Genomic DNA, 27,201 nt, shown 5'->3' with positions numbered 1-27,201 from the left:
GAGCGAGCGAATGGCAAACGCAGCGGGCACCTTCCTCACACTAACAGCGCAGGGCTGGCCACAGGCAGGAGCCGAACTGGTGGGGTTTTGGGTTGACACGTGAGCTCTTCAGTCTACAACAATAAATGCTGGGCGTTCTGGAAGTGCTGGAAGCCAAGCAGGAGCTGTCAGTGCCGCCTGCCAGGCAGCGGGCTCTGCCGCAGGGACAGACACAGGCCACCGCCGTCTCGGCACAGAGTGGTCGCCCCTTGACAAGGCGAGGGCAACCGGCCGGTGAGCAGGGCCAGTGAGCGCTACTGCCTTTTTAAACAACGCACTCGGGTGTCAAACCAGGGTTCAATCCGAGAAGAGCTGCTGCACGAAGCCAAGACCCCACAGTTGCACTGGGCATTCAGAGGAAGCTAAAAATCATCAGCAGCAGAACCACAAAAAGCAATTATAAAAATTAAGAGCTTTCTAACTCAGTAAAATTAGGTTCAGCTATGGCAGAAGCACAGAATTCAGTACAACTTGCTTTGCTAACGGAAAATCCAGTGTGTAGCTGTACAAAACCCCCCTGCTTTAAATTAAAAAAATTATCTTTGGAAATTTTCTTTAAAAAAAAAAATCTCAACTGGAATAACCTTAGAATTAGCATGCAGTTGGTCATTTGACAAGCTGCTTTTAAAGAGTCAGATACGGGAAAAAGACTTCCATCTGACTCATGAAGTCTGTTACAAAGCTACAAGTGTTATTCAGGAACTGACAAAAATGCGCTTAATCGCGTTTTGCCTTGTTGAGCTGAAAATTCGGCCTTCCCCTTTGGCCATCGCCGCCTGTGTAAGCACTGAAACGATGGCCCTGGTTGTGACCCAGTTCTGAGGGTCCTGCTGGGGAGTGGGACCAGCAGATCAGCTCTCGGTGGGGGGAAGGATGCTGCCCCTGTACCGGTTCAGCTGGACCCCCAGCCCGTGAAAATTCACGCTGCTTTCCTGACATCACTCCAGGAGCAGACCAGCTGACGGCAGAAATAACCGTTAACAGCTCCTAAGGACCGAAAATTTATGACACTGATGTTCTTCCTGAATTTCCATAGTACTGGTGCCGTGGCAGGCGGATGGGCAGGACCTCCGAGCTCCTTCTGCCCGGGCAGGGACGGGCACAACAGACCACTGTGTTCTCCCTTTAGCAAAGCTTTCACTGCGGCACTGAAGCGACACAGTTTGCACATGTAACCTGGAGCGATGAGGGAACACAAACGCCCATACAGTTGCACAGAAGCACTAGAGTCAGACAGAAGGGAGTTGCTTGAACAGGAAAGATTAAATACCTACCCTAGCCTTAAAATAGAAGCAGCGTAAGTGAGCTCAAGTGATAGCAGGAGAGGCCTCAGAGACCGAAGGAGTCGCTCCTGTCTCTAGAACACTTGTCTCATTCTCGGTTACCATTCATGTCTTACAGTAATGGGGAGAGAGATTATGCTAATGGCGATCTTTAATGTCAGTGACTGATGTGACAGCAAAGTAAGAGAGGATGCTGCATGGGAATGAGAGAGCAGGCTCCTGGGGGTGGGGGCTCCCTCGGAACTTGGGACAGGGACCGGTTTGCTGCAATACCCTCAGAGACGGCAATCCCACCCTCGGCTACCGTCAGCGGGACCTCTCGGCACAGGACGGGCACGTCCCGGGGCAGCGGCCCCTTGGGCTGGCAGGGCAAGAGAGCAGCCCCTGTGAGTGCCCAGCTGATAAAAGCTGAGCCCGTGTCACAGGGGACGGTGCCAGGAAGGGGAGCAGTGACAACGCCTGGCATGTGCCATGTCCGCAGCGGAGGCCATCTGCCCGCCCGCGGGAGCTGGCAGGCGTGGGATGGAGGTGGCCAGCACACCGTTGTGCGCTCCTACGGCATTCCACCTCTCTCCAGCGCCACTGGAACAGCAGAGCCTGCCACTGTCATCTCAGTTATGGACTCAAATGAGCGCTGAACCCCTTCAGAAGCCCTTCAATGACTAAGTGCAACAATAACCCCGTGCACGATGCACCAGTCTGAGAGCTCCTTCCCTTTGATCTGCTGCCTGCTAGTGTCTCTGCTGAGGTGGCAGTCAAGATTCCTGTATCTCTGCAAACAAAGTCTGCTAAACATGTACATTTTTCTGTGTCGGCTGCTGTCTGATGGGTACATGTCTGTGTATTTACAGGAATACCCAAAGGAGCAGAAAGGCAGGAAGAAATGGGGTGAACTCTCATAAAACTGCCGTGCTTCTCCTGGGGCAGCTGGGAGCCACTGCCTCGTACCTCCCCGTCCCTACCAAACCTGCCTTTGGCATTTCACGTGAATTTAAGAGGTGACAGTCCCAAAATGACACAGCACAGCAAAATGAGAACAGGAAGGCTATTGTAACGAAAACAGAAACATGTCTGTGCTGGAAAAACAGGAAAGAGGTTCAGGGAGGGTGACGTCTGCTGTTCTGTGGGAGTGGGTGGCAACACGTGGCTGGTGGGACAGAAGAGAGCACAGAGCACCCTGACAACCCTCTCTCCGGGGCAGGGACCTGCCACACAGCCCACCTTATCCCCAGGGCGCTCAGAGGAACGACATTCAAGGAAATCCTCTCTCTATTTAGAAACTTGTTTCAATCCAATCAGGTTTTACCTTTTCTGCTTGGCTGAGCTCGTCCTTATTCCTGAGCTTATCCCTGTGCTTGGAATCTGGGTCAATGCTTTCATCTTCTAAAAACTGCATGTTCATATTCAAAAGCCAAGCAGCAGTGCGGTCCAGGGCATTGGGGTTCACAGGAGAAGGGGCCTACAATGAAACATACAACCATAACAAAAGAAAAACCTGTAACAGAAATGGTCATGAAGCTGGAGAGAGAGAATTTCCTTCCAAGCAAGCCCTCTCCCACGCTGCTCACACAGCAACGAACAAGCCTGAGCTACCAGAGTGCTCGGGGCTGGGGGGGTAGGAACAGCTCCTGTTTGCCACCTCGCATTATTTTAGGTCAAAAAGGCCGGATTCTTCCCTGTGCCACCCCGGGACAGACGTACAACGGTGGGGTCCTGCTGAAAGCAAGAGGCCAGGTTTCTGAGCAGGCCCTGTCACCTCAGGGGGACACGGCCCGAGAAGCGCAGAGCTGCAGGCGAACGGAGCGGCTGATGCGGTACGTTCACTCCGCAAGCAGAGATGTCACTCAACTCTTCAGCCTCTTTTGCTGAGCCGTCTTTCGGCTTGTTGTGGAGATTTCACACAGATACAACCAGGTCTGCAAACTGAAGTGCTACTTTTGGTCACGGCAGGTGCCTTCCTGGAAGAGGTAGGTTTCTTTTTGGCTGAGACCACACTTACGATACTGGAGAGGTATAAATGCTCGACATCTTAGTAGATCATCCCTAGGTTTGTTCCTGTAGCTCAAGGAGCAGTGATGTTCAATGGTCACTGAGCCAGAGCTGCTGCTTTTCTCTCCTAGCGTGGCCTAAATATTTTCCAACTGCATCACAAGGCTGAGGAAGTGAATCTCCAGCTATCTCCCCTCCATCCTGGTTCATTACAAACTGCAGTAAACAGTTTCTTGAATGAATACAAGCGATCTGGATGACTTGGTCGAGGGAATTCAAGTTAACAACAGTTATTTTACAGGAATTCAAGTCAGAAATGTTGGGGACTTTCCTCTTCATTCAAACCTCTGGATGGCAGAGAAACCCAGTCACTGCCAAGGTTCCATACTCAGAAGGACTGGGAACCGGTTTAATCACCTCACTGGGGGCTTTCCCACGACGTCTTCCACTCTGGTCTTCTACTTCCAGAATTTTACATCACAAGCCTCAGACTCGGCTCATGAACATCACTTGCTATAATCCCTCACCCAGCTTGTGGCTTTCTGCTTTTTCTTCCATCTCCAGCTTGGGCACTGCACTTGTGGTGGCTGCTCAGAATTTCTGGCTGAGGAGCTCTGGCCACCCGGGTTCACTTCAGCGGTGTTAAGGCCACTGGTCCAAGGCTGTCAGTAAGCAGAGCTAAGCCCACTGTGCATGAGTCCTTCTGCCTCTTTCTTCTGCCTCTGAAGAAGTAGAAAAGGCCATCTGAGCTGGCCTGGGAGAGTGTGGAAGTCAGTTCAGCAGAGGAACTCACAGAGGTAGAGGAAGCACTTCTGGCTGGCAGGAACGAAGTTCATGGACTTCTACTAATATGGCTACCAAGTGGGATTTCTTTGTTCTCAAACAGCATTTAATACCACCAACTACGAGCAAGCAGTTTCATTATGGTTCACAGATGCTGCTAACACCCAAGTTAAATATGCAGATGAAGGGCAGGACAGGCATTCCTAGGACTTCAGGTCTTGAGAGAAACGTTGAGAGGACAACAGGAGCGGGTGGAGGAAAGATCTGCAAACACAACTTGGCCAGGGCTTTCCGAAGGTCACCCAGAGCTCACTGTTCTCTCTTTCTACAAGAAACTCTGCTACCAAACGGGCTGCTGCTTGCGGAGCTCTGTGCCCTCTGCACCTAACGAGTATTGATCCACTTTCTACAGATGCCGCTACATGGGATGCCTGCTAATGTCAGCGCTTATGAATCGATGCCGTACGCACGGAATGTCTCCGGATGGGGCTGACAAAACAGCCTTCGAGGGGCAGCACCGACACCGGCCTCCACAGCTGCCCTGCCACGGGGAGGCAGCTGCACCCACTCGGTTGCTCTCTCAACACCGTGCTGCTGAAAAGGTGCCTTAACGCTGGGTCTGGGCTGAGACGCAGCGACCTCTTGCCAGTTGTCCACGTTCTCTGGGTCTGCATTATTTTTAAAATCTCTTCCTTTAGGCACTGAGAGGCCCTACTGCGTTAACTTTCTATAGAGCTAGTTCTGAAATGTTGAATGAATAAATGAGCACTGGAAAAACAATTTATCCATGCCAGGAAAACCAGAGGGCCCTGGGTCTGTGACCTACTGCTTTCAATTTTAGCACCACCAATAGTGAAATGTATTTCTGTGCAGACCAGCGTGTGGTCTGGGACCTGAATCACAGCAGAGCTCTGCCCAGCAGGACCTTCGCTCTCGGTGGGGAGCACGTTCCTTCCCGCTCCCACCTCCCCAGAGGCACTCACAGGAGGGTCCAGGAGTGCTGTGGCTCCGCTGGGACAGGAGTGCCAGCAGGGAGACTCTTAGTTACAAGAGAAGATCAGGGTCTGGTCCAAGTCTGGGAGATGGCGCGGGGTTGACTATGGCATGGGATGAGAGCCTGGGCATGGAGAGGCAAAGCAGTGACAAGATGGTAGCGCAGGACAGAGGCATGGCTGCCATCGCCCTCGTGTCTCTGCCACCTACCGCCTTGCGGCAGTCACACGCCAACGTGCCACGCAACGGAGGAACACAGAGAAGGAACACTGGTCTGTGTCCCCTTCCCTGGAGCGCCTCCGTCTCAGGCCATGCTGGGTGCAAGAGCCAAGGTCCATCCCCACATGCAGTGCCACCACGGGGCTGGCACTGATGTGGTGTCTCAAAGCCAGGATAATGTCCCCTCCCTTTGCAGCAATCCCCACCAGCCAATTTCTTCTCCACGCGCTGGCCCCTTTGACACCCGGGGCCGGTACAGCCCCCGAACTCACCTGTTTGTGCATCGTGCGCTGCTTCATCTCGGGGCTGTCGCCCTTGGAGGAGGAGGACTGCTGCCGCAGGCGGGCCCCGCTGCCGGGCCAGTCGGGCGAGGAGGACATCATGCTGCCGCTGGAGGGTCGCTGGTACTGAACCGTGTTCAGGAGGGAGGGCGGCGTCCGGCCCCGGGTGACAGGCGGGGGCGGCGGGGGCGGCTGGTCTATCCGCCTCTGCGGTCCCGCGCTGTTCTGCCGGGGCATGGTGGGCTGGCCGCCCTTCTCCGTCAGCGAGAGCTGCCGGCGGGCCAGCTCTCCCGTCCGGCGGGTGAAGTCCTCGCTGGCGGCGGGGGCGGCGAAGCCGTGTTTGTTGGCCGTCAGCTCCTCGCTGTTGCTGTGGGAGCTGAGCGAGCTGTGGCACTCGGAGCCGGAGTCGCCCATGCCGCGGGGGGAGAGGGGTAGCCCGGCGGCCATCTGGTAGACGGGGTTCTGGAAGGAGAGGGGTGCCAGGAGCTGGGGCCGGCCGGGCGCGCTCTCGCCGCTCGGCGTGGTGGGGGTCTGGCCCACCCGGCGCACGGTGGCCATGCCCGTCACGCTGTTCTGCTGAGTCCGTGCGGTCCATACGCCCTGCAACTGCCCCAGGGAGGACTGACTGTCATTGAGGGAGTCAGCCGTGCCCGGCGCGTTGGCCCCACTGTCCAAGAGCCGATTGTCCTGCAAGTCCACCATGGACAAACTCTTGCTGCCATTAGACATCTGCACGTCGGGCTCATTGGCCTCTGAGTAACTGGAGCTTCGGGCAGGCGAGGGCTGGGCCCCAGCAGACCTTGTGACAAAAAACAAGTCCTTGTTTTCAGGGGTTGGAGATGGTAACCGTGTGAAATCTATCAGACTGCAGGGAAGTCAGTGCGTAAGGAAGAGGAGAGGAAAACAAAACAAAAAAGAAGAGTTGTGAATGCTGCACGGGAGCAGGAAAACAAAATCACTCAGAAGAAATCAACGTGGCGCAGCGGTGCGGGACGGGGATGTAACCCCTGCGGCAGGGCTGCCCGTGGGGACGGACAGTGCCGGGGGGACGGGGGAGCCCAGGACCCCCCTGCGGGAGCCGGAGCAGGCAGGGGAGCGAGGGGCATGTGATGATGGTGAGAGCCGTGCAGGAAGCATCGCAGACACGCTCTGCCTCCCCGGCTGGATCCACTCATCACCCTGACAGCACGTGTCACCCTTCCTGCTTCCAGCCGGCTGCATCCAGGCCACTCTCGTGTCCCCTGCTCTGCTCCGGGGCAATAAGCTCCGGAGGGCACGCTGGCCAATGCTCGTACAACACGGAGCACCATGTGGGGCTGATCCACACCGGGCCTCCAAGGGTCAGACAGAGCCGTAACAGCAGAGCTAAAGCCTGGAAACTGAAGGTTGTCCACCCGTTCCTCCTGCTGAAACATTGATTCATGCAATATTGATTTCTTGGGGATAGGAAGAAAGAGCTTTGCAGTAGCTTAATGTGAATATATCACTGATCAAAGATGGTGCACTGTAAGCAAGTATTTGGGTGAGAGCATATTGTCAGAGATCCTCCATAGCATTAGATTTAAATAATTGCACCTCACGCTGGGAAGCATTAGAGATGAAAGCTCTGATTAGAGGAAGTCCAACGCCATTGCTGCCTTTCATTCCTAATTAAACTGTTAAATATTATGCAGTTTCCGCTTACAAACTGTATTACTAGCACAGTCTTTCAATTTGTGTGGGCTCCATTTCATCTGCCACAAACACAAACATTATAGGTCTGCAAGAGATCTTCCCCATGAATGAAACTCCCTACATAATTAGGGCAGAAAGTATGTTAGGTGTCTGTGCCTGTGAATCACTGCTCATCAAAAACACCCACTATTATAAAAACTGGACAGAGCAGACTGGAATTCATCGTTAGGCCTCTACAGCTTGGCAACTGTTAGAGAAATGTGCAGATTTGGATCTCAGTGTATTCAGCACACACCCCATGTCTTACTAAGATGGCTCAGGCCAATCCTATAAACCTCACATACTCAGAGACCTAATGAACTTCATGGTGACACCCATCACTTTGAGCTTAGCACAAACAAGCCCTCAAGTCCTCACAGGATGAACATTTTGCTTCTGCAGCCACATCTCAACAGCTGAGACCAAAATGGCCAAGTCCTTTATTTCCCAGACGACATCCCCACTTTTGGCTCTCAAGGGACACAGGATGGAGCCACATCCTTGCCCTGCCGCCCACTGCTTTCTCTAGATTCAGAGCTGAATCACATCCAGGACCAGTTCTGCGATGGGAAAGCCTAGTCAATGGATCAGGCACCCCCACACTGCACCCTGTCCTGCCTGTCCCCGCAGGTGCTCAGGCTTCGGCAGCAGATGAATATCCAGTATTTCCCAGACCACCTTTTATGCTCTTACCCAGATAAGTCATTCTCTATCACCATTTTCTGCAGCCCCGCAGAGATGCTGTTGCCAGCGTTGGGTGTGGACGCGGTGTGATCGGCCGTCACCGAGACCTGCACGCAGGCCGGGTTGCTGAGCGCCGAGTTGACGTCCCTCAGGATCCGAGGCAGAGGCCCGAGTTTTGTTGCGGTGGCCTGGGGAGAAAAGAGAGCAGAATTACTACCAACATCTTGTGTTTTTGCTAGAGAACTGTGGGCTTTGCCAGTTGCTGGACAGTCTCTTCAGTGAATCACATTAACAACATACATTTTCACCCTCACTGTTGAGGCTATGGGATGTCCCAGAAACCACGTGCTGCTGTGGGGCAGGGGAAGCAAGCATGATTAACAAAGCTCAGATACAGACGGTGACAGCTACAGCCAAGCCTGGTTCAGGTCTCTTGACAAAAATCCTCTGAGTAAAAAAGAAACCTTTTGAAACCGCTGAGACAGAGAAAATCCTGGTGTCCAGCAGCTCTGCCTTCTCATCCCACGTGCCCCTCCATCCTCACCCCTCGATGATGAGCGGCAGAGGAGGGAGAGAGCTGCACTCACCTGCCTCAAAGAAGCATGTAAAGAATGAGCTACTTCTGCAGCACGTGCAAAGGCTGGGAAGTGCTCGGGGTTAGCAACAGCTTTGCTGTGCGCAGAAACAGGTAACGGACCGGTACCTGCTGGACATGGGGAGGTGTGTGGTGTGGTACATGATGCCCAGCACTGGCCAACCGTGCTTCCCCTGCCAGCCTGCCCCTGCGACCCCCCCGATACCTGCTCCAGTTGAGAAATGACTTCCCAGAGCAGCGAGTGCAACGTGGAGAGTTCCCGGCCCAGGTCGATGTAGCCTTCGAAGCCAGCTGTGTTCGAGATGGTTTCGGGATTGGAAATCTCCAGTAGAAATCTCTGCATGTTAGTCCATTCATGTTCCAGGAACTGATTCATAAAGGACATGTATTCCTCCTTGCTGCCAAACCTATCAAGACAGCAATGCAAATTTCAGCTACGTTCTGTGAATAGGCGTGCAGTCAACAGAAGGGGTGGGTACATACGCAGGTAGGAATGCCAGAGCCTTCCTCTGAATCCTTCAAAGCCTTTGGGACCCCCAGGTTGCTAGCAGGCACCTGGTACACCTCACTGGTCACGGAACCAAAATTAACTCCAGCCTAACCCAGCTAAGTGCTCGTCAGCATGGGATCTCCGCAGCAGAAATGAAGGTGAAAGCTAGAGAAACAAAACTGCTCCTAGTAACGGAGTGATCTCACTGCTGGGTCAGGGCACAGCCTCCAGAAATAGGACCTGTCACTGGAAATAAAGACATCGCAACACCAAGCACCATCAACTGACTGAAGCCCAGAGAATGATGGTGGTAGGAATCCTGCGCTCTCCCCTGCTCTTCCATGGGGACTGAGGCTGCTGCCCCAGCACAACCTCCCCGGGACCACCCCACAGAGCCAGACCCGCAGCGGGGCCAGAACGTTTGTCCCTCTGGGCTTCCTGCAACCTCCTTCTGCCCTCTGAGCACTCCCCCCAGACTTCGCTCTCAGTTAGATGTCTTATTTAGAGCACAACAGGGAGGGCCTCGTGGTTCAACTCCACCAGCAGCGGCTGGTGCTGTGCCAGGGCCAGCGACTCCGCGAGGACGGGCTCGGCTCTGTGCCATCCGCAGCACAGCTCAGCTTGATCACTTTGGCTTGACTAATGTCAGCTTAGTTAAAGAGTCTTTCCTGCGAAATGCTGAAAATCTGAAAACCCTTTAGTTAGGGATTGGTGAGGAATACAGAGAATTTCTGTCATCTGGTGTAACACACTTGCACGTCTTCCATCCACGTCTGCGTGCCCGTACGCGCATTCCCGGCTGGGAGCGTGTGTACTAAGCTAGTTTCCAAATCTAAGAAGCTTTGGACAGAAACTGTCCATTCATGTTTCGGAAAGCTCATCATTTTGTTATCGGAGCTCAGGATAAGTAGCTCAGAGCTGCAGCCAGTGGAAAGATTTTCAGAAATCTCTCGCTTTGTTTCCATCAAACCAACGGGCTTAGTTAGAAACTGATAGTGTCCCCGTTCTCTTCTCATACCTTCCCAGTTCAGACAACTGCATTTTAGAAGCAGGGAAGGTCCCAGAGCTCACAGGAGGGAGAGACCAGCTCCTGAGCTACGCACACCAGTGCTGCTGGGGTTCTGGTCCTGCTGGTGCCCGACGGGAGGCAGGCAGTGCCCTGTCACCAGCCGTGCCCCGCAGAGCCATCACGGGACAAAGGGCCGGGACGGTCCCGCTCGTCTGTGCGGTCAAAACAGCCTGTTTTCCTGCTCATAAAACATGTCCTGTTTTGGAAACTTCAATGCTCTCGCTGACCCTGCAGTGAGGGAATGAGTCCCAGAGAGACGTGGGGGGAAAAGCCAACAGGAAACGAACAGGCCCTTTCCATGGAGGAACGGAGCGGGCAGCGTGGGACTCCCGGTGCTGGAGCCATGGCTCTGACGACACCCCCGGAGCTTCCCTCCCCCTCTCCAGACCTGCCCCGTCCCGGCCCTGCGCCCCGGCTCACTTGGCGAAGTTGGCGAGATTCTGGGTGACCTTGGCAATGAGGGTCAAAGTGCGTGCAGTGCGGTCATCGGGGTACTCCTGCAGGAGGCTGAAGAGGGACGGGGACATGATGGCCGGGCAGAGGAACCGGAGGAACAGGGAGGCACTGATCAGTCGCTCGCTGATGTCCGGGCGGCCTCGGTTGCTGCATTCTTGTCTCCACGAGGCAAAAACTTCTTTGAGCTCCCTTGGGAAGACACTGAAACGGCAGAAGGACACGCAGGGGTGGTGAGTTCGAGGCCAGGGTGTTCAAACTGTCACGCAGCAGTAACTAAACACGGTGTGTATCAGCCGTGGGGTGCGACACCCAGACCTGTACAACACGGAGCCCTCTCACCCTGCCGATCCACAGCAGCACCGATACCTACACCCGGCACAGGATCTCCGCCTTTTTTTTCTGCAGAGTGTCCATTAGGAGACTCAAACCACACAGGAAAAAAGCAAAGCCGCTCCATGAAGTTGTAAGAGAAGCCGCTTTCCTCAGAGTAATGTTCCCGGTTTTGCTGGGTGCCAAAACCCCAGGCAAGTGGGAAGACAGAGATATGAAACAAACTGTGCAGAGCAGCTCGTCTCAAGCCAGCTTGGCTGGGGCACGGGGCACCTGGAGCTGGGGGGAAGCTCAGCCACCCAGGTGGAGAGTGTCTCCTGGAGACACACAGCACCGCGGGACCCCCGGGGCAGGAACACCGGCAGCACGGGGTCACCGGCACGGCCGGTGCTCGGAGGGAGGGCTGTGCGAACTGTAACGCTCCTGTTCAAGCACCTGGATCAAATCCCAATGTGACTCGTACAAACGCGGATCCCCGCCGGAGTTACTGCAGCCTTGTAGCTGCGCAGACCTCAGCCCGGCGTTGCTGGATACCACAATTCCCCCGGCTCCAGCCGACGCTCCCTGCAGCCCTTATCGCCGGAGAACGCGCTGCCTGTTTTCTGCCTGGCCCTCCCCAGCTCCCTGCTCCCACCTTATCCTGTTCCCAGCATGTGTTATTTACTCAGCTGGATACTCCCAGCCGCGGGAGCAGGCTGGCAATGGGTCCCACCGCGCTGACGATGGTCCCTTGGGTCCCTGGGACACGGCTCCCCACCCGCCCCAGGGGCTGCCCTGGCCAGCAACCACCGTCTTTGTTTGAAAACCAGAGCTGTTTACCCACGGAGCTGGATGGTACAAAAACAGACTGAAGAGGGGTCAGGCTCCATTTTAGGCCATAAATCTCCTTAACAAACAGCCATTTCAGAAGACATTTTCCCGGTTTCGCTGCAGGGATCTTCTGGGAGAAGCAAAGCAGCGTCAAACTGGCTTCTCACCGGCCTGTCCCCCTCCTAGGACCGGCTGTCCTGTGGCTGAACCTCGCACGAGTCGGGGAGAAGAGAAAACCGTGGGAGTTGCATGGCCAGACACACCACCCACCATCCAGAAGCAGCAAGAACCAGGTGGGAGGCTCCAAAACTGAGGAGCACCCACAGCGAAGAAGCCCCACGGCAGCACCCTCCAGGCCTCTGGGCTCTGCTTCCCGGGGCTACGGACACGCACTTCATCAAGCCCAACTGCCCAGCTTCAGGTCTGGGGCTGCTGGTAACCCCAGCCCATGGGCACCCCACCATGCACATCCCACCCCAGGCACGGCACAGCTGCCTTAGGAGGACACCACGCAGCTGCTCTCCAGGCTTTCAGGTTTCTCTCCGACCTCCTGACATGGGCATTGACACTCCATGGAAGTTCTTGGCAAATGCTCCGTCCCGGCTTCACGCTTTCACACTCACGAACTTTTACCCTGTGCTTTATAAATACCATTAGCCAACGTCTTTGGCTGGATAAATTCTCCTCTGTCTTTGGCTTGATCCACACAATTGGACAAAGCCCTTTTGCTTCATGGTATTTGCCCAGAAACAGGAGAATCCTTTAAGCAATTTAAGGCTTGAGTGATCAGGACAGGTTGTACAGTTACTGGAAAGTAAACCCTTGAAAATGCATGTGCCGGCTGCGTGCAGCCCGCGAGTACTGCTCGCTGTCACAGGCTGGGAGACCATAAAAGTTTAATTGTGTAAGAGCGGATGGAATTCAGTTACCCGGCTTTATGTGACAAACGGGCCCGTAATTCATTACCCAACTTTCCAGTAACGAGCTTCCACATGCTGAATTTCTGCTTACACTGAAACTTTCCAGATGTCCAAATTATGTCATAATTATAACAATTTTCAGTTATTGTAAACCTCTTTCCTCTCTCTGACTCTCTCCGGCAGATGAGCATGCACACGCTGGCACTCTATTTAAAGCAAGATCGTTAGCTGTCAGGATACCTTGGCCAATCCCAAACCCTCATCAGCCCAATTAATCCCCACGAACCGTTGAGGACAAAGGAGCGAGGGGGAACCACTCGGAGCAGCAGCTCAGCTGCTCTGGCTTCCTTGGGAAGGCAGGACTGGAGGAACGAACTTCCCGTTCATTCCTGACTTTCCTTAGGTCACTTTCCAAGCCTCTTTTTAGAGCGACGTTTTAGTGCTGCTCTCAGTATTTTTAGGAACACGTTAATTCAAACAATTAGAATTCACTGGTGATTAAAAGCAGTGAATCCCTCCTGGGAGAGCAGGTAAACGCCATTCCTGAGTCAGTTGGCCCAGGATAAGGTATAGGATACCTGTAAAGAAATCTGCCCTTTGTGGTAGATAAAGGAAGGCTGTGTGAGGCTCTCTCTCCTCATCCTCCCCCTGAGCAATATCAGGAAAAGCAATTCCCATCCTGGTCCTGCAGCAGGGTGCACTCAGTACCCTGGGAGATTACATATAACGAGTTTTCAGACCTCAACACAGAGCTGGGATAGGAGAGAAAACGAGAAACCCTTATTATCAAAGACTTCCTTCCTCCTGTATTATCCTTAGTTGATGTTTCGCAACAACAGTGTTGCTACTAAACACATTAATAAAACCTAAGCCCAGACTTTCAGGCAGGAAGGCTGCAAATCCAGCAGTAAGACAAACACCATCATTCTCTCATGTGATCAGGACGAGAGTCCCTGGGTATGTTAGCAACAAGCAGAAAGAAAATATTTTTATTTCTCTAAGCAGAGTCACAAGCCCATTCTTCCCCCCTTTCAGGTCATCTCTGCAGGCAGTCTCTGCACCAGACCCACGGGCTCCTGGCCCCCCGTCCCCAGGGCCATGCAGCAGGTGACACCGTGAGCACAGCCATGCCTGACAGCCACCTCCCCAGCAAGACACGACTTCCTTACCCCAGTCCATTTTGCATATCCGGACCTGTCCTGACTAGATGCAAGAACCTTTACCCTGAGAACAACATGCCTCAAACTGCATACCAGGCCTTGGGCCAAGGAGGCCACGGGCTCCCCATCTCCGCAGCCGCAAGCACCCCGGGGCTGGGAGAGAGAGGGGTTAACCCAGAGGAATGCAGGAGCTGAGCCAAACAGCAACCCAGGAGCAACAGCATCCTCCTGCCGGGCTCCAGCACTCTGCAACAGGAGAACATCTGCCTCAACAAAAGCTCCCTGTGCTGGTGGGGCTCCCTCGCAGGCAGGAGGGGGTGTCACAGACCCTGCCTGCTGCACAGAGGGCTTCAAAGCCTCACCTGATGCTCTGGGGAGGCAGGCAGAGCCCGTCACTCTGACCCAGACTGAATCCTTACACGGGTAGGAGCCCCAGGACATGAGTTTTTGCCCTTTATTCCAGACTTTCATATACAGCTGGCATCAAGTCCCTCTCTGAACTGGTCACACTGGCAAAGGCATTTCGTGTTCCTTGACTCCACTGCCCTGTCCCCGTGTCTGTGTGCCAGGAGCAACTGTGACGGGGAATCAGTGAGGCTGTCACATCCCCACTGCAGATACTTCAAACTCTGGCTGCTGTCTCACCCCTTGGCCATCCCCACCCTTGCTCCTGGACCACCAGGACCCCCTCCTGCGCTGCAGGACACGATCAGAGACCAACAGCCTGAGGACGACTGTTGCCACCCTTGTCCCCTGCAGCTGTACCGCCTTTGCATTATCTGGGGACACAGAGAGGGGAGCGGGATACCCGCGGGATACCAACCAGTAGGAGTTGATGATTTTGCAGAAGGCCAGCTCGCAGCACATTTTCAGGTTGCTCTGATGTTCAGGAAGGTCCGAAGATGAACACTTACTGGGATCCACCTCACAATTTTCATCTGATTCGTACAGCGCCTTGATAAATTCCCCTGTAAAACAGACAGTCGGTGACGGGTTTTGGGGACGTGAGAGACACAGCCTTCAAGCAATTCTGTTCGTAAACCCCCGTGCCCCAGCAGTTACCCTACACCCCGTCGCAGAAGCAGGGCAGGAGAGCAGGGTCAGTGGCTCCCGGGGCAGGCTGTGCCCCAGCCAGCTCCCAAGACCTCCGAGGGGATCCAGGAGCACCCGGCGCTGCCTCGGGAGCTCCCAAACCCACCCAGCACACCCTGCAGAGAGGCACCCCGGCTCCCAAACAGCACATTTCATCCCTCTTCCCCACTTGGCAGCTCTGCCTCTGTGGCTACGGGCTGTTGCATCAGAACGCCGCCGCCAAAGCACCCGCTTCCTCGGCCTGCCCTGACCCCCCATCGCACCAGTTCCAGAGACGCTCCCTTGGGCTAATCCAGTAGGAAGTATGCTGGCAAGTTCTGTAATTATTTGTAGGATGGCCTGCTACTGCAGACTCTGCCCTGGCGCTGACGAGCCAGTGTGATTCGCAGGAGGAATAGGTAATTAAAGGAAAGAAACCATTTACTTGGTTTATTTTGAGCTGAACATCATGCAAAATTAAATTAAAATATATCTCTGCGTTTCCCTGCACTCCTGTTTGCTGCCTGGCTGCTCCTCACCCTTATGGACACTCAGGCTGTTGTCCTGCTCTGCCAGCTCCTTGCCTCGTGCCACCTTCACCCCGGGCACCAGGCACAGACCCTGGCTGGGGGGGCTCCCCACCACCCCGACACATGTCCATCTTGGGGGGATGGCAGCCGTCCATCCCAGTCAGCACACAGCAGGGGCTGGGGAGAGCGGGGACAGGGATAACGGGGATGAAGAGGCAGCGCAGGGACCTGCAGGGCTGGGTTACATTCGGGGAGAAAGGTTTGCATTGGTTTTTCTTCTCATTCCAGCTGGTTTGCTCCCCTCCCAATTCCTGACCACCTTGGATTTTCCTATCCTCTTGTTTTTTGCCCACTCTAGCCTGCATTCCTCCCCTATTGCCAAAACAGATTTTAATTACGTACTGGAGAGCCTCTCCAATGTATTTTCAGCTCTGCCAGGGAGCTCTGGAGCCTCTCTGCCTGCCTGCAGGTGATGCCTGCTGTTATTATCCAGCCCTATTACTTGCTTGTGCTCCCTGGTTTAAAGGAAAGCACTATGCTGTATTGTGTTACCTTGTGACACACAGATGAATCATTTCACTGATAAAAGGTCTACACAGAATCAGCGCCACGAACAGCCAGCGAGAACCGCAGGCTCCTCCTGTACTGGATGGAGCTGGCTCGGCAGCATTTGCATCGAGCCCTGCAAGGGGAATATTTCAAAATTCTCTGCCTTCATTAATCTCCTGGCTTTTGAGAAATTTTATAAGGTAATCTACTTACAGCCTTGCCTTCAACCAGAAAGCATTACAAGGCATAAATAAATAATATTCCTTTTCCTATTCTTGTGGGCTTTCTGTTGGTTTGACTGAATTTGCTCAATGATCTCCCCTTCCTCAACTCTATTATTATTATCTTAATAAAGTATTTACACTTCTTTGCTCCTTGCTAAAATTACACAAATGCACTGGTAGGAACCCAGCGTACTGAAAAATGAACAGCTCAATAGAAACTGGGCCCAGCCTACTGCTGGGATGTGGATCCAAGCTGGCCGCCCTCGGCTGAGGTTCAGACATGCGGCTTCAAAGGCAGCCTCTCCCCATCCTCGTGCTGTGCTGGCTGCTCTCAGCCACGCAGCAACTCCTTCCTGACCTGCCTAGAAGCAGAAGATCTAATTATTTTCATTTGCATCAAGAGAAATATTTTCGGAGTCATAAACATAGCCAGCACTACAAAAAAAAAAAACCCAACCAAAAACCACCAGGAGGGTTCCCAGCGCGATGCGGGAGGCGACTCTCATCACCACGACTCCGGAGATCCCATCTGACTCCCCGGCGCTGCGAGGAACCGGGGGAGCGTCTCTGCCGGGGGTGTGCGATCACGGGGAGGGCTCCATCAGCCGCCCCGACAGAAGACTTGACAGGCAGCATAATGCCTTCAAATATCAATTTGTTATCTCCTCTGAAAGCAAATTAAAGCGCTAACTCAGCGGTGACCTTCACCTGGGAGCAGAGAGCTGCCCGCTGTGGCCGTGGCTGTGCCCCGGGCTCGGACTCTGCTGCCAGAGAAACCCTCCGGCAGGTACACGCTGGTGCCTCCGATGGACATCAGGGCTCAGCTGATGGTCTCCACCGCGCAGAGGACCCTGCAGCTCAGAGGAGGACCTCTCTGGGTGAGACTTGCCAACCCTCTATACATACCTAAGGCATCTTGCAAGTATTTCTGCCCCACCAGCTTCAGGTATTCTTCTATTGCTTTGGTGGCCAGTGTGTTCTCCCTGAAAATGAGATGCTCATTCTCACCACAGCGATCAACTTCAGACATCATCAGGTCAGTCAAGAAATCCTGGAAAGCAAAGCCCATGGTGGGTCACCAGGCAGTGACATACGCTTCGTTCAGCATCCTCCCCTTCTCCGCAGAGGTCTCACCTTGGGAGGACACAAGAGGGAGCGGAGGTGCTGCGGGTGCTCCCCTGCGTGCACGCTGCGCTACCACCAGCCCGACTTCTCTCCTCTTTCCCCAGCCTCGCGGAGACGAGAGGAGACATAAATCGCTGGAGAGTCACAACCTTTGCACCCCCCAAAAATGACTCATTCCAGGCATGCAGCGCTTTTGCACCTTTTTGGTCGTTTTTTGGTTAGTTCTCAAATCAGCCTCTTATTTTGTGGGTGAAACGTTTTCTGCGCTGTTAAACGTGGCTGCGTTTGGTGAGTAACGGGCACGCTGAGATGTCACGAGCTGTGCCCCGTGGTTAACAGTGGAGAATCAAGCCTGTAATAGGGCATCAAGATGCTCAAACGTCCTGCTTCCTTAGTATTCCTGGAAATAAACAGCGCTGATAGGGCGCGCACGCATTTTGGGCACAGTTTTGGTCTGACGTGCACACAGCCAAACGCCATGCGATTTTATAACCCTCTGTGCTGTCGAGTGATGGAAGGGGTGGGCAGGAGCAGAGCACACGCTGACAGCTGCCCCGTGCAGCAGCTGGGCTACGGAATTGCAAATTCTAACCGAAAAACAGCGCTTCAGACCCAGCTCCACGTCTGCTTCAGCAGCAGCAGCGTTATCTGATGGGAGAGGGTCACGTAGCTCCCCGTGCATTCTGCTGAAAATCCACTACGTGGTGTGATATTTAGTGTGCTGCAGCCAGCGTTAATGCAGGAGAAACGGCATGCAGTTTTTAATGCTAATACATATTCAGCTTGTGTCCTCTGCGCCGCTAATGGGAAAAGCAGCCCTGGGCCCCTGCCCAGCTCCTGCCTGCGCTGGGGGGCTGAAAGGGGGACGCCGGGGGACAGAGGGGCACAGGCTGCTGGCACCCGGTAAATCACATGTTAAACCTCTTGCTGCTTCCCCGTGCAGGAGGCAGAGCAATGCTGACATACAAATTCACTTCTACAACCAAGGGCACCTTTTTTTTTTTTACACTGCCTTCCTCTGAAACAAAATAATCTGCTCGGTAATAACCTTTCACTAAGAAATTCTCCTTCATTTGTCACGACCGTACCAGATGGAAGCCGTTCCCGGCAGGGGCAGAAGGAGCCCCCCAGGTCCTGACCCCGCTTGTCCCCATGCCAAACCCAGCTCCCAGAGCCCCCCCAGTGCTGTGACCGTCACCCAGGCTGCTCCAGCCCGGCTGGGGAGAGGGGACACTCAGGTCCCTTTCCCTGCCAGCGGCTGCCCGGGAGATTTGCACGGGAGGCACTTAGCTCCCTTCCATTCTTCATACGGACACTTGCGCGTTGGAAGTTTAATCAAGGTTTCACAGACAGCTCCACCTCAACCCAAGGGACCCAAACCATTTAATCCACAGGCCCCTCGTTACTGTGCTTGTGTCCCAGAGAAAGGAAAATCCCGGCGGCTGGCAGTACGTCTCCCTCTGAGCAGAGGGGAAGAGGGGAGGAGGGGAGGAAGGCTGGCACCTCTGCAACCCAACACTCCTGTCTCTCCCACCTTCCCACGAGACTGGGACCAACACGCTGCCCCGACCTTCCCAGAAGAGCCTCCCAAAAAGCCAGAGGAGGAGCTTCGGAGAAAAAGAAAAATGACACTTCCATTATTTCTTTAGGCAGAAGAGCCCTTTCCTCAGATCCCGCCATGTCAGCGATGCTCCGGCAGCTGCAGAGGCAAAAATCCCCCCTGGAAGCAAAGTACATGCCTCCCCCCACTATTTTCTCTCATTTTGCTCCTTTTATCAGCCAAGCTGGAATGAAACTTTAAACCCCTGCTCAAATCCCGTTAGCTGCTATCTGGGTAACTCTGTCACCTTTATCTTCCCGGGGCTCTCCTGGGGTACGTTTCAATTCCAAACCACAGCTCAGGCTGACACAAGGTGCTGATTCTTAATTAGCAGCCGCTGACCTTGGCTTTGCTTGATTCTCTATCCTGTCACTTTCCCAACATACTAATTATCTCAGGAACACTGAGTTTTATAGCTTCTCTTAGCCAAGTGTTTGCTTTTCCCCTCTCCTGTCAGCTGAGGACTGGCTGCCACGGGATGCGGGGCCAAGCTGGGATGCACAACCCAACGGCGAGCCAGGGCTGCCAAGCGGTGGAAACCCAGGGGCCAAGTTTTAGCCAGCCATAATGTGAATTCTGATGATTTTAGCTGATCTACAGAACTCACTAGAATTTAAAATGAGGCAAAATTCCAATGTGGGGCTCAACACAAAGCCAGAGAAGATCCCCTTGAAACCTCTGCTGCGGCCGTTAGTCCCTACGGAGCACCTGCAGCTCCACAGCCGAGAAAACGATCCCTTGTCTCCAAAGTGGGAAGAGAAGCTGCTGAAATCCCCAAGAGCTCCATTACGGCACAGCTCCCAAAGCTGGGGTGTAACGTGGCAGAATCCAGCCTTGTTACTGAGCAGGGGATGGAGACGACGGCCAGGACAGCCAACAGCATCCTCCCAGCCAGGGCTTCTCACCGTCCCCAGCAGGTCCAGCCTCCCCAGGCTGCAGGGAGCGTCTTCCTGGGCTGTACGAACTGTCCCCGAGATGCATCAGGGATGAAAATACCCCCAGCCAGTGTCCTTGAGCAAGATCCTCTACCCAGACCGCTCTCAGTGGCCCCGCGGAGCTCTGCTGGCCACGGGAAAGGAACCTCGTCCCTGGGTCAGTTCCCATGACATCCTGCGATTTCTGTCCCAGGGCCATCTTCCAGATCTTGCCTTCCCTCCACACAAAACAGCCACTTCGGCTCTGGATCACACGTCTGGTATCTCTGCCTTAAGTACGCCAGCAGCCAGCACTCGGAAGACACAAATGGAATGCAAATACTTGTCAAATCCCTCCGGGGGCCTCACTCACCCACATACAAGGCTCTGAATAAAACGCAATAACTAAAGCCAATAAAACTCCCTGTTTCTGAGCAGCAGAGATCAGCAGGGGGTTGTTTTCAGTTAGGGCCCCTGGCAATGGAAGAAAATAAGATGCTTTATTTCATTACATCGGAGTCGAGAGGGGAAGGAAAAGGTCTACAGTAGAAATTAAGGGCTGTGGCAGCGCTCTTCAGGCTTGCTCCTGTGTTTATTTTAAGGATATTTGCCTCAGACTGGACACAGCTGAACCTGTGCAACTTCAGTCGCTTCACATATGCTGATAAAGAAGAGCAATTCATAAATAAATAAATTCAGAGCACGACAGCACAAGGCTGCACTGGTTTCCAGCACTTTTCAAATAAACCATGCGTGAGCCCCCAGCCACATGTGCTATTCTATGGCAGCTCCTCCACAAAGGCAGGCAGGAGCGTGGCTGCCGGCGTGGCACCCGGTCCCCACGGCGGGGACAGTCCTCAGCACCACCGTGGCTTAAAAACTTCCCCATTTCCCCTGGGTCCTGCATCCATTGAGCTTCAGATGCTGCTTCCCCTGCCCCACCTGGGTGAATTCATCCTCCTGTCCCAAACCACAACTTCCTGCGGGTGAGGAAATATCTCCTAACCTCCGCCTCGTCCCTCGCACACGCGGCAATTAAGGACGTCTGACTAATTAAGTCATCTCGCAGCAGGACTGTGTGAGGATCCCCCAAACCTTTGCCTGGAGGAGCTGGAAGGAGAATATGGAAGTAGGGGTGATGCCCTGCGAATGAGGACACCGCAGCCTTGTGCCCTCCCGTGTGATGTCCCCGCAGGTGGCTTCCCCGTGTCAGCCGGCATCGGCACCAGCACCATGCACTGGGGTGGCCTGAGTTTGAAAAAGCTCATTGAAAAGTGAAATCCACCGAGAAGAAAACCAACACCTGCCCAAGAACACAATCCCGTGTTGCCCACGTCAATGGGGCCAGGGAAGCGGACTAACTGCAATGCTCAAACACAAAAAGTGGGAAGAAAAAGCTTCCTGGCACGGCCGCGGTGACAGCAGGGGCGCTTCCTCAGCAACGGGAGCCGACGAGAACACAGGTCTGGCAGGAGGTATCCTGGCCACATCCAGCGAGGATTTTGCTCCTCACCGTCCCGGGGAAGGTCCCCCAGCCCCAGGGACGTGTCCACACACGTGGGGTGTCACCGAGCTGATGAGACCCGTGTCCCCGCAGACACCGCTGGGGTCAGGCACCCTGCTGGGCTGGAGCTGATTGTTCCCAATATCGTAACTGACTGATGGGCAGATTGACTTTGAAATAATAAGGTTCTCCACATCACAAGCCTGATTAATAGGATTGACTTAACCTTAAGAGGATTGAATTGATAAAGGTAATAAGATTACTGCTTATTTCAAAGACTAGCCCAGAGTCCAGCTGGGCTTTTATGCAAAGGTGGAAAACACCAGGGGCTGGTAGGGCTGTAGGTTACAGGTGGACGAGTGTCAGGACACACGGGGGTATCAGTGCTATGGTGGCAGAGAACCGTGGGGCTCGGCGGTGCTGAGCCGTGTGAGGAGAGCGGCCGAGGGGCAGCCACTGCGTCTGGGGCAGACCAAGAACCCCTGTCCCCAACTCTTCACCACCACACATCGGATCTGGGCTGGACACCTCTCTGCTGGGAAATGCAGTGACGTTCCCTCCTATGAGCACTAGAGCCCATCCTTGATGCTTTGGGCGTTTTCTAATTCTCCTTGGGAAAAGGAGGTGCAGTGGCAACGTGAGGGTTAACGCACAGGCATTTACATCCATCACCTTGTGCAGGGCAGTAAGAAAACCTGAGGGCTATAACACTAACTGTGTTAACTGCCCCGACAGCCAGGACACCCACCCCTGCAGCTCCCCCTCACCCACTTTTCTCCATCCTTCCAACCTGCCGTGTTTAGGGAGAGGGGGGAAACCGGTGGTGGTGCTCATAAAACTGATTAAAAAGCCTTCTCAGCCCAACTATGGCTGCTACAAAATATTATCAGAGAGATAAACTCTTTGTGGGCAAAATGCTAAGGCTGCTGCCCATCTCATCTATGGCTGAAGGCGTGCAGCATCCCTGCTTCCCTGCATCCGCAGCCCCCCCCCCCAGTGCAGGTAGGGGAGCACCCCCGAAGGGACCCACCAAAGCTCTGGTGCCACCAGCCGCCGAGCCCAGCCATGCCAGGCAGCTCCCAGTCCCCTCCCCGAGCTGACCTGTCACTTTTGGGCAGCTTTGCACCGTATTTGCAGGTCCTGCACTTAAACTGGCACTGCCAGCAGAGCCCTGACCCGACCCCCCCACACCGCCCAGGAGGGGACGTGGGGACCCCAGCAGGCTCACGCGGGGGGAGTCAGTACATCTGCTCAGCTGAAGCAAATCCTTGCAGCATAAACAAACAGGGCCACATGTTTATCCTTCACTCCATTCACAACACGATAAATATTTATTTCAAGTGAGCAGCTGGTTAGTTAGAGCTTTGTCTAATGCTGGGCTTGATCTGCCGACCATTTGGACAAGAGAGGATTTTTTTATATATTTATGGTCATGAACTCAGCTCCGAAAGCTGTAAGACAGCCCCGAAACAAATCTGAGCCTGGGAAATATTCTGGAAGCGTGGAAAGTCAGAGTGGGTCTCGCCCTGGGAAGGACGTAGCCTGTCCCCAACCACATCACTCGGGCCACATCAAGCCACGCTAATGGAGGGGTGAGCACTCCCAGCGCCACCAAGCACGGCACCAAAAATATTTGTAATTATGACTATGTGTCTTTTATCTATGGGTTGCAAAACACATGAAAATAGTCAGGCATCTCTCCCTGCCCTTACAGGTAGCGTTTTATCAGCGCTCTCGCTGGGAGGATGGAAGCACGTAACTCGGGGACAGATGCTGAGAGCCCGAGTCTCTGTGTTCAGCCACAAAGCCACGTCCCTCTTACGGCACAGCGATGCCTCTTCCAGTCCCAGCTTCCATAAATAGAGACACCGAACAACCGCTTGCGCTGCTTTGGTGCTGGATGTTTGTCAGACTTTCCAGCGGGCTGGGGCGGCTCTGGCAGCCGGGCTGTTTGCGCTCTTCATCAGAAGTCCTTTCCCCTCCCTCTCCACCCGTTCGCCTCGGTGGCTGCTCAGGGGGTTCCAGGTGCACCCCAAAGCACACCAAGCCCTTGCGCAGCACTGCAGGGATGGGGCTTTCCCCCTTCCCAAACAGGGATCAAAGGAAGCATGCGCTTGGACTCCAGAGAGGACTCTCTGTTTTCATTCTCCACCTTTTAATCTGTTGTGATACGGCTATGAAGGCCAGGAAGAAGCAGATATTTAGGGAGAAAATTCAGCTACAGCCCTTGTCCCCCTTCTGCCTGGCTGTGGCTGGCACGTGGCATCACCGGCCGAGCACCACGTCCCACCTCTCCTGCGCGGGAGCCCCTGCTGCGTGGCTCGGGGTGGACACATGTACCCAATCGGTCGTGCCTCATTAAGGGATTACACCATATTTACAGCAAATCGCTACAGGAAAACAGGGCCCGAAACACTGCAGGAGCAATTAGCTGCTAACGAGTCTTCATAGATAATCTACCGGACACTTGTTTCTCACTCCAACTGTAATTGCTGCTTTAGCGTCAGCTACAGCAGCCAAGAGCCACCAAAAAACCCTTTATCAGCAAAATAAATTAGTGGCTGCTGATTGCCACGTCTGCACTCCTGAGGGCAGGGGGGAGCTCTGGAGAGGTCGTTGGAACGGCTCTTGGCAAGGCACAAGGATGGGGAACCCACCTCCAGCCCGGGGAAGCTTCGGGGGGTCAGAGGAGGACAGAGGAGGAGGGGGCATCGCACGCAGTGCCGGGAAGGGGGTGCTCATCGCTGCCCGACGGGGCCGAGGTCTTCACCCAGCACAGCCTGAGACCCAGACCCACCTCCTACAGCCTCACCCAGCAGCTCGATGGCTCCCTACAGGGATCTGTTCTCCTCCTCCCGGGCTCTGAATCCCACTTCGAACCCCACCGTGCCCTGCTTGGGGACGCGGACGAATCTGGGCTGAAGGAACCGTGTCCTCAGCAGCAAAACCAGATGCAGTTCGGAGCCAGACCTGCCTTCCACAGCACACACAAACACCTACAGACCCTCCTGGCCTTCAAACGACAGAAAACCGAAACAAGCTGTCTCTGCTGCAGACTGGCTGGGAAGAAAAAGTGAGAGACTGTTGTTTCTGCGTCAAAATTCCAGGGAGATGCTCAGAGCCCTCCAAGGGACCAACCGGGTGATGCTGGGGAGTGTGAGAGCATGGCACCAGCAGAGACCCCCGGGCAGCCCAGGCACCCGCCTGCCCTCTCCTGCGGCTGTGTCCCCTCCCTGGGTCACGGTGCTCGGCCACAGGGCTGTACCCATGTCACACAACCAGGGCAAGTGGCTGCTGCCATCTCCCACTCCATGGTTTTTTACCTTACTGCTGCTTTTCCCTTCCTCTGCTCGTCCAGCTCCTCTCCAAAGGATGCACCACCCCGTTCCCATGCTCCAATTACTCCTGTTGCTCCGACAGCTCCCTAAACCCCGCGCTAATGCCGATGGCAGATGACAGGCAGGGAAAGCAGAAGCTCCATCTTAGGGGGGAAATGCATCAAGCCTGTTTACTGCTTCCTGTGTCCCCTGTGTGGAGCCTCTGGGATCCCAAGCACGGATGCAGACGCATGTCTAGAAACACACTTGCTCTCTCCGGAGCCTCCCCGGTACCGATGAGAAGAGGGAACAGGCAGGAGCAGTGACAACATCTCTCAGCCATGCCCGCACGTGATCCATGGCGTGGAGATCAGGGTGACACCTGAAGCCTTTGGCAGACACTGACAGGGTCTTCCACGGCAATGTCATTCCTCAAGAGCCCTGGCACCAATGCCACCAGGGCCACAGAGCCCCCGGTGCGTGGTGGGGGACAGAAAGCAGGGCTGTGCCCAGAAACCACACGCTGATGGCACCAGATCCTAGCACGAGGAACGAGGACAGGGACACCTACGATGCCCTCCTCGCGTAACCACGGAGTGCTATTTCACACGCTGTGAGCCACAAGCCACTTCTGTCCCCACTGAGGGTAACGCAGCCGAGGGGACCGGGACTGGCATCCTTCCCTGTGCTCCCGGGGCCTGACACTGATGCTGGGATCAGGAAGGCTTTAACTGAGCTATTTTCTCTGCCTCTGCAATAACAGGCCCGTGGCCTCGCAATCCTCTCAGTGAGCTTTGCCTGCCCTGAACTAGATCAGGAGGCCAAGCCACTTCTCTGCCCGACAGATGGTAACTAAATCTAATCCGCAAGCCCGGCCACGCTCCCAGCAGCAGCCGCAGCTGCGGAGGTAGCCGAGCCTTGCGACTGCTCCTCAGGTGAGGAGCCCAGGTCTCTGCAGCGCCAGAAAAGCTTTAGAAACCTTGCTCTTCCCTGCAGAGTTCAGGGAGATGTTAACGGAGAAAAATGCTTACGATTTAACTCCTGCAGTCCTGGCACTGCCCACCACGGCTGTGACATGCCAGCTGGGGATGGAAGGATGCTTCTCCATGTCCCGTGTACCACGGACCTCACCGCTCGCCTGTGCTCTCCAGTAAGGGCGTCTCCAGCTCTGCTCATCCTGCCTGTACCCTCACAGACCCCAACCAGGAATAAATCCCACTCTCTGCCTCCTCCTGGCCTGCTTCTCCCCCAGACCCGGCAGGGGATTCCCAACCGTGAAGGATGTTCAAAGCGGTCCACAAAAACTGAGTTTCCACCACTCCCAAGTTGGCTGGCACCAACCCTGCAACGAGCACTGCCCTGGGAGCACCCCAGGACCCCCACACACCTCCCCTCCAAAAGCATCAGGACAGACTTTCACGTTGGTGCCTATTCACACTGCTTACTTTTACATCGGTGCCTGTTCAAACATAGAGCCTGGCCCCTGAGCCTCCAGAAGGAGAGAAAAATGACTCCGTCGGTATCTCATGGTCCCACCGACCTCTTTGCTAATTAAGCAATTCGCACTGCACATGTCACCAACTTGTTTGTAATTAAAAGCGAAGTTAGAGTGTGTTAATGATGGCCATGCCTGAAACCCAACCCATGTGGTGATTTCCAACACACAGGACTCTGCTCCTGATGGACTCTGGTGGGACAGAAGGGGTGACGAAGGGTCTTACCTTGGCCTTGCCTGTACTCTGCAGGATGTGCACCAGCGCGGACGCCATCTCCTCTTTGTTCTTCACGCTCAGCGAGGGCTCCAGCACCGAGCACAGCACCATGTAATTGTTAGTGATGTACTCGGCAAACTCTTTGTACATCTCCATGGGAAGGATGCTCATACTCTGGTAGCGCGACTTGATGCGGATCATGGGCCCCGGGGACTTGCCCTTCCCGGGGTTGGGGCTGACCACGGGGTACCATTTCTCTACAAACTGCCGGCCCGTGACAGAGCTGACGGGGATGTTCACTTGTCCAATGAAATTGGTCTTGTCCTTCTTTTTCTTCTTGTCAGTCTCTTTGTATAAGTGCACCGTAATGTTTTTGAGCGATGGGAGGTTATTAAATTCAAAGTGCTCCCCCCAAAATACATTATCAGTTTTCAATTTACAGGTAGTTCGTGCATAAAGAACGTCATCCAGGCATAATTCACACAAGTACTTTTTCTTAGCTGGCAGGTCCTTGGCTTCAATAATCCATAACTTTAACATATTCTCTACCCTTCTGCTGTTGTCCTGAAAAAAAGATGCAAAGAAAAAAGGTCAATAAAAAAAACCAGAAAGCCAAGCACAACAAAGCTGGAGATATGAGTTAATTATTTCGGATGTGCTAAATGAGCAGAGGCTTAATTACATTTTATTTTAAGGAAATACTGGCTCACAGGAATGTGCATAATAACACTACTTATGTTAATTTTCCAAATCTCACCATGCTCTCCATGTCTGTTGGTGCCAATTAATGTAAGGAACAAGGAAGATAAAACCCCTCCAAATCATAAATGTACCATTTCCC

At 54.1% G+C, this 27,201-nt stretch overlaps 1 protein-coding gene across 1 annotated transcript in view; it reads right to left on the bottom strand.

Moving 5' to 3' along the window:
- The window catches only part of DAB2IP (DAB2 interacting protein), a 157,135-nt gene that overhangs the window by 5,908 nt on the left and 124,026 nt on the right, over positions 1–27,201 (bottom strand). Inside the window, exons 6-13 of the mRNA XM_074161288.1 lie at positions 26,370–26,924; positions 17,095–17,239; positions 14,638–14,782; positions 10,559–10,795; positions 8,785–8,986; positions 7,994–8,172; positions 5,579–6,452; positions 2,629–2,781 (exon numbers count right to left, since the gene is read on the bottom strand). Of these exons, the coding sequence (XP_074017389.1) occupies positions 2,629–2,781; positions 5,579–6,452; positions 7,994–8,172; positions 8,785–8,986; positions 10,559–10,795; positions 14,638–14,782; positions 17,095–17,239; positions 26,370–26,924 (2,490 nt within the window). The remainder of the gene's footprint in view (positions 1–2,628; positions 2,782–5,578; positions 6,453–7,993; positions 8,173–8,784; positions 8,987–10,558; positions 10,796–14,637; positions 14,783–17,094; positions 17,240–26,369; positions 26,925–27,201) is intronic.

This window comes from Numenius arquata, chromosome 19 (assembly GCF_964106895.1).
Source record: "Numenius arquata chromosome 19, bNumArq3.hap1.1, whole genome shotgun sequence".
NCBI classification, from domain to species: Eukaryota; Metazoa; Chordata; class Aves; order Charadriiformes; family Scolopacidae; genus Numenius; species Numenius arquata.
Note: the sequence above shows the minus strand (reverse complement) of the source record. Positions and strands in the feature narration are given on the sequence as shown.